Source organism: Cebus imitator, unplaced genomic scaffold, assembly GCF_001604975.1.
Source record: "Cebus imitator isolate Cc_AM_T3 unplaced genomic scaffold, Cebus_imitator-1.0 Scaffold119, whole genome shotgun sequence".
NCBI classification, from domain to species: Eukaryota; Metazoa; Chordata; class Mammalia; order Primates; family Cebidae; genus Cebus; species Cebus imitator.
In genome coordinates, this window is record NW_016107434.1 from 4659513 (window position 1) to 4667278 (window position 7766).

The window sequence follows — 7766 nt, forward strand, 5'->3', positions numbered from 1 at the left end:
GAGACCCTGTCTCAAAAAAAAAAAAAAAAAAATCCATCAAGAGAATGCTTTCAGGCAAGCTAAAAAGGTACCAAATCAATGTATTTTATAAAATATATTACTTCCTTAAATGATGTCACCTAGCTCACTATCAGAATGCCAAAGTAAAACATGGATGGTATTCAACAATCATGTAATATACAAGCTATATTAAAGAGAAAGTTAATAGTCCAGCTTGACTAACATAGTGAAACCCGGTCTCCACTAAAAACACAAAAATTAGCCAGGTATGGTGTATGGTGCTGTGCACCTGTAGTCCTAAATACTGGGGAGGCGGAGGCAGGAGAATTGCTTGAACCTGTGAGGTGGAGGTTGCAGTGAGCGGAGACTGACCCATTGCACTCCAGCCCGGGTGACAGACTGAAACTCCATCTCAAAAAAAAAAAAAAAAAAAAAAAAGAAAAGGAAGGTAATAATCACCTATGACTGGCAGTAAAATAAAATTCACTTATTTTGGTGTGTGGCTAAAAATGAGAATTTTGTTGTTTTTTTCTTGGGTTTTGTTTGTTTTGTCAGGATAGAGGTATTTATTTATTTTTATTTATTTTTTTTTTTGAGATGCAGTCTCGCTCTGTCACCAGGCTGGAGTGCAGTGGCGAGAGCACAGCTCACCGTAACCTCTAACTCCCTGATTCAAGGGATTCTCCTGCCTCAGCCTCCCGAATAGCTGGGATTACAGGCATGTGCCACTATACACAGCTAATTTTTATATTATTAGTAGAGACAGGGTTTCACCACGTTGGCGAGCATGGTCTCGATCTCCTGACCTCGTGATCTGCCTGGCTCGACTTCCTAAAATGCTGGGATTACAGATGTGGGTCACTGCACCTGGCCTTATTTTTAATTTAATTAATTTATTTATTTATTTGAGACAGAGTCTCACTCTGTCACCCAGGCTGGACTGCAACTTCTGCCTCCCAGGTTCTCATGCCTCAGCCACCTGAGTAGCTGAGATTACAAGTACACACCACAACACCAGCTAAGTTTTCGTATTTTTACTAGAGATGGGTTTCACCATGTTACCCAGGCTGGTCTTGAACTCCTGGCCTCAAGTGATCCACCCACCTTGGCCTCCCAAAGTGTTGAGATTACAGGCATGAGCCACCATGCCCAGCCTAGAAGTATTTTTTAAAAAGCTCTCTAGATCATTTCATTATGCAGCCAGATGAATTAGTACTGGACTAGTACATACATTATTATGCCTTTACCACAATACATTTTTAATTCTGTCTCTTGCTTTTAAGTATACAAGATCTTCAACTCAATATATATTTATTGTACACAAGGTATATGGGATATCACATATTATACTAGGTGTAAGTAATTTTGTATCCTTGTCCTAAAGAAGCCTACAGGATAGCTGAGAAAGATAATACATAAATAAAAACAAAATAAAATGATATAGGCATTATAGGGACAAAAAGAGTCTGGTTTATTATATCTGGATATAGGGTTCAATCAGAAAAGGTTTCAGAAAGGGCATGACTCCTTAAAGAAAGGACTTATCTGATCCTACCCTCCTCCCTCCTCCTTTCCCCACCTTCTCCCCCCTCCACAAAAAAAAAAAAAAAAAAGAAAAGAAAAAGAAAGGACTTATCTAAATTACCTTTGTGTCTCTAACATCTCTCACAAAAACTTGGTTAACATGCAGTCTCAAAATTGTTATACTTAGACCTCAACTCTGCACTTCAGAAACCCACTCCCAAGGCTACACACTAGATCACATTACATGAGAAATGCTCCACCTCTGAAATTGCTCATTCCAACAACATTCAACCATCTGACCAGCCTTTAATCTTTCTACACCTTTCAACACACTTTACCTTATCAAGTCCTCTCGTCTCTTAGTGTCTCTATTTTATCTCAGTTCATCATTTCCTTTGCTGTATTTTTGCATATTCTACTGTTGGACTTACACAAGAGTATAATTTATATACAAATATGTTTGCTTTCCCTATTAGATCATAACAGGGAAAGCAATCCTATCCTTAGAATAGATAATCATTTCCTTAGAATAGATAATGGATTCTTTTCTCCGTCTTTAACACCCAACATCTTTAACAGCCAGCACAGGGCCTTATCCTTAATAAGTGCTCAGAGTAACAAACATTTGATGAAGAAATAAATAAAGTGCTCTAGTCATTTTCACTACTATACCATCAGATCTCCAAAGACAGAAACTATATCTTATCTGTATATTTCCTACAATTAATACCAGACTGCCTCATACATATCAGAGTCTCAGGGAGTATTTGTTGAATTATAAAAGGTTGAAATGTATTAGGGACTGCACACAGGGTGTGTGGTTCACACCAGTAATCCCACCACTTTGAGAGGCTAAGGCAGGCAGATCATTTGAGAACAGGAGTTCAAGACCAGCCTGGTCAACATGGTGAAACCCCATCTCTGCTGAAAATACAAAATTTAGCTGGGTGTGGTTGCAGATGTCTGTAATACTAGCTACTTGGGAGGCTGAGGCAGGAGAATCACTTGGTCCAGGGAGGCAGAGGTTGCAGTGAGCCGAAATAGCACCACTACACTCCAGACTGGATGACAGAGCAAGATTCCATCTCAAAAAAAAAAAAAAAAAAGTATTAGGGACTACAAGTGACATCTAAAAATATGCTTCATAGCACACATAAAAAATGTTCATCATAGCAGAGGCAGGATGATGCAAGAAAGAGGGCTGGATAAAAGTGAGGAGGCCTGAACTTCAGTGTTGGCTTTGCCACTATATGATCTACAAATAACCATCTCTATAAGCCTTAGTTTCCTCATTTATTTTGTATTTTTTAACTCTAATCTATTGGGGTTTTAAGTTTCCTCATTTATTAAAATGTGGTTTGATGAGAATGAGAGTCTAGATCATTAGCTCTAACATGTGATGCTTTTCAAGACTATTACAAAAGTGACACACTATAAATATTTTTAAATTGTACATGCCCTTAATTGTTTCGGTAAAAGAAAATTCCACTTTATTTTTATAACTCACTTTCCAGAAGCATCCACTGTCAACAGTTTCTTTTGTACCTTTAAGGCATTCTTCATACATAAGCTAATACAGTGCGAATATTTTTTATTTTACCAACTGGACAGTCCTATACATTCACATGGAGCCTTACCAAAATGAAAGAAAAATTACTTTGATAGCAGAAAGCCAACAGCAAAAAAAATTAAAACACACTGAAATTAGGTATTTAAAACTTAATGTGTCACCTTTTGTAATGTGAGTAAAAGACATGACAAGAAACTTCAGGCGGGAAGTTTCTCTACAGGAAGAAACATGGGAGGAACAGGGGAAAGGATCATACTAACGTCACAACCACAGAAGGATGTAAAAAGGGTCAAAAAATTCAGAGAACTCTAAATACTAAAATAGCAAACTTAATTGTGAAATGCACTATGAGCTTAAGGACAGTCAACTGTAGAAAAGATGCAATTGTTTTCTTTTTTTTTGAGACAGACTCTCGCTCTGTCACCCAGGCTGGAGTGCAATGGCACGATCTCGGCTCACTGTAACCTCCACCTCCCGGGTTCAAGCAATTTTCCTGCCTCAGCCTCCTGAGTTTACAGGTGTGCACCACCATGTCCAGCTAATTTTTGTATTTTTAATAGAGACGGAGTTTTACCATATTGGCCAGGTTGGTCTCAAACTCCTGACCTCGTGATCCACCCACCTAGGCCTCCCAAAGTGCTGGGATTACCAGCATGAGCCACCGTGCCCAGCCTAGGCTGGCTTTAATATAGAAAACAACTGCATCCTGGCTGGGCATAGTGGCACACACCCGTAATCCCAGCACTTTGGGAGGCCAATGCCGGCGATAACGAGGTCAGGAGATCAAGTACATCTGGCTAACATGGTGAAATCCCATCTCTACTATGCATACAAAAAAAACATGCCTGTAATCGAAGCTACTCCGGGGGCTGAGGCAGGAGAATTGCTTGAACCTAGGTGGCAGAGTGGCAGTGAGCCGAGACTGCGCCACTGAACTCCAGCCTGGGTGACAGAGCGATATTCTGTCTCAATAAATAAACAAATAAATAAATAAAAATAAAGCCAGCCTAGAGGGAAATGTATATTAACATTAGACCCTTTATTCACAACAGCATCCTTTGAAGATCTATACCTAAATCTAACAAGGGCTTTCACATACTGAGAAGCCAAGGGTGAAATAATTATGTTTCTAACTGGTTTCTTCTAATGGTGGGGAAAATTTACCACATGATGATAGTCATCATGAAAGAAAAAAAAAAAGAGAAAAGAAAAAAAGAGAGAAAAGGTAGGTCACTGCGAAAGTAGAAAACTAGTTCCACGAGAATAAGGCAAAGTGCTCCCTAATGGCCAGCCTATTTATTGATTTCCCTTTCATCTCGGTACCAGAGAGTATTTAAACATTAAGTAAGGAATGTGTCACATAGAGAACCAAGCTTTCAACATCTGTAACCCATGTAAACAACATAGACTTCACTTAGATATGTCCCCATTTTTACCCCGATAGTGTAAAAGGATACTACTCTAGACTGCAAAAAATGCAAAGACCCTATTCTGCTAGGCTAACCCGTTACTAAGTCCACTTTTAAAAGAATAAAAATACAATTCCATAACATGTAAGCCACAAGCCTAACAACACTAAACTATAAATTACCTAATGAGAAATGTATTAAAAAATTAATACTGGTATAGTCTTTACCTGTTTATTTCACAACTAAATACAGCATGAAGGATAAAATCACAATTTGGAATTAATTTGGAGGAAGAGGAAATGATAAATTTTTATTTCATATTGTAATTTAATACATTGTACATGACATAGTATAAAATTTGTCAAGTTGAAAACAGTAAAGTCTGAGAACCAACCTATAACATCTCCATAATGATTAGTCAAGGATGAGTGAATTCTAGGACTGTAAACTTCACCAAATCTACCTTGTCTCCAGACATTAAAAACACAAACAGAATTAGGGAACTAAAATCATTCTGGTTTCCGGAACCCTTTAGGTTAAAAGGAACAATATTTTCTGACACCGGAAAATGGTGAGTAAGCCTCACTTTCACAAGTCAGTGGCTGAGGCTATGGTTTTCAAACTTGGGTGGAATATCATTTTAAGAGTCTTTAAGGGAAAATTTTTATCACTAAAAGACTGTACTAGCTACAACATAGCATAAAACTAAATAGATAAAGCAGTACAGGTCTCAAACTTCTAAATTTTAGGGTCCAAAAAATGTTATGATCTCCCCATTTTCTCTCTGCTCTCTCTTCCATCATCTCTTCCCACGACACCAAATAAAACCAAGCCAGCTGACACACACAAACTGATTTAGGAAGCTAAAGGTCTGCAGCGGACAACACGAACCTGGAGTGGCTTGTGTGTTACATGCTAACTATAAACACTCAACAGACATTACATCTAAAGCTCAGAGAGAAGAAATTATATGGGAATCAGGGCCCAAAAGCCTTTTTAGAAGTCCTCCATTTGACAGAATAGCACGTAAATTCTACCAACCATCACCCTGAGTAGGCTTAGTTACTTGTGGCAAGGTCTCTATAAAAATACAGATCTCAAAAAAGAATTTTGCAATACACATCTGAAGTCGCGGAGGAACGCTACTAAGGTATGATCAATAATTCCTCCATGTAATTAGCCTTAGCCTTAAAGCAGACTGAAATGGCCAATGATGCCTAGAGAACACATATCCGACCCACTAAATTTTAAAATTTAGGATTCTCTGTGCTAAAAAACGATTACATTCTTTCATATCTACCCTTAATCAAAATACCCATTTCAACTCCAAGAAGACAAAAATGAGGAAGTTAAAATATACATTTGCCTTCCTTCTTGTCATACACCTTCTCACATATCAAATTACTACTGCAAAGAGCCACTATGCTATTATTCCAAGGAGTTTCTAAGCATCTCAAAAAGAGGAGCCTTGATTTCTGATGATTATAAAAATGGGGAAATGATCTTCCAGATCCATAGACAGTCATCTTGGATAAAGAAGGCAGTAATGAAAGTATGCTGCGGTCTGCGTTTCCACTTACCCTCGGTGACATCCTGGGGGTGAGAAGTCCGGTCACTGGGTGGATCCAGTGCAACAGTTGCCAGCGAAGTGGTGGCCCCAGACATCTCACTCATAGGCTCACTACGACTTGTTTCAGGCACACTTTCTCGGGAGCTAAATCTTACTCGGGAACTAGATCGAGAGCTGAGGTCCGGACTGGTGTCTGACAAACCTGGAATGTCATCGATCTTTGTCGGTGTCACCATGAACCGAACTGAAGCCATCTTGGTGGTGGTTTCTGGAGGATGCATTTTTTTTTTTTTCCTTTTTACGAACAACAACAACAAAAAAGCGGGGGGAACCTCGCAAAATCGTCCTCTTACGCTACTTCTGACTGCAATAATACAAAAGATAACTTGAAAAAAAACACATCTCAATAACCTTGATTCACACCACACAAAAAGCCCCAACTAAGAATCCTTCTACTCAGAATTCCAGCCGACTATCCCAGAAAGTGCACCACCAATAGGTGAATATATATATATATATTTTTTTTGAGAGAAAAAAACCAAAAAACAAAAAGACAAAACAATGCCAATCTTGTGTTACTTCTTTCCTTCAGAATGAAGAGCTCTCTAGCTATCCTCTCTGGTCCAGGGCTAAAGGTTCAGTGCCATGGTCTCAGAGCAGCAGATGAAGCCTCCCTCCCCTCAGCCCCCAGGTTCCTGTCGAGGTAGTCCTTTATCTGATGGGTGTCCCACGGTTCTAGTTGACCAAAGTGCGTGCAGGCCCACCTTTATCAGGCAACTACAGCGTGGAGTCAGATTGCAAAAAGATGTACACCCGGCCACCTGTTGTGTATCAGGTGAATACCCCACAGGTCTGGCTGGGGGGAGGTGTGTGCAAAGCCACCCGGTGCTTTTGTGGTCGATAATCCACTTGGTTTTGGTGGGAAAGGTGCGCATGCATAACGGGAAAAATAACCCACACTACTGAGAGAAGGGTGAGCAGAGGAGGATGAGGGGCTGAGCGGATTCCCGTCTCCGAGAAGTCTGCGGGGGTGGCGCGCCCGCTCTTCTCCTGGCAGAAAGGTCCCCGGGGTGTGGGAGGAGGTTAGCGGATCAAGACACCTCGGACTGCAGCTCAGAGTCGCGGCAGGTCGTTGCTAGTCCACTGAGCCACGGTCCGCTCGCTAGGTTTCTCCTGCCTGTGACAGAACGGGCCACCCCTTTGCCGGGAGGCGCGTTCACTCCTACCCCGGCCCCAGCGCAGGTCACCCCCTCGCCGTTCTTCCACCGGGTCCCAGCAGAGAAGGAGATGGCAGCTCAGGCTGGCCTGACTGGGCAGGAGTGAGCAGCGGGATGAGGGAGAAGGAGGTCGCAGGTGCGGTATCCCAGCGCCAGCTGATGCGGGTGCGCGCGCAGCTGTTGTTTACTAGCCGGTAACTGTTTCCGAGCCGCGGCGCACGCAGGGCTCGCCCTGGTGGGGCTAGTGCCCCCTCCCCAGCCCGACGCCAGAGCAGCAGTTACGTGACCTGGCCTCCCCCAGCCCCGGGCCCGGCGGGCTGTGCCCGCGCCGCCGCAGCCCTTCCCTTCCCGCCCCGCTCGTTCCTCATTCGAGGTGAACCTTCAGAAGAGAAGCCCGGGGGTGCAGTGAGAGGGCAGAACCATCCCGCGGGCGCCCGAAAGCCCCGCCCAGCCTCCGCAGCCCGCGGTGACAGCGT

At 42.1% G+C, this 7766-nt stretch overlaps 1 protein-coding gene across 3 annotated transcripts in view; it reads right to left on the minus strand.

The window, feature by feature from the left end:
• Positions 1 to 7766, minus strand: part of SLC12A6 (solute carrier family 12 member 6) — a 99198-nt gene extending 91432 nt beyond the window's left edge. The window contains exon 1 of one of the 3 annotated variants that reach the window (XM_017539548.2): positions 6084 to 6568. In XM_017539548.2, the coding sequence (XP_017395037.1) occupies positions 6084 to 6354 (271 nt within the window). In that variant the 5' untranslated portion in view covers positions 6355 to 6568. Of the gene's footprint in view, positions 1 to 6083 lie in introns of all 3 variants that reach the window. The other 2 variants (XM_017539547.2, XM_037742383.1) reach the window with 2 other exon arrangements.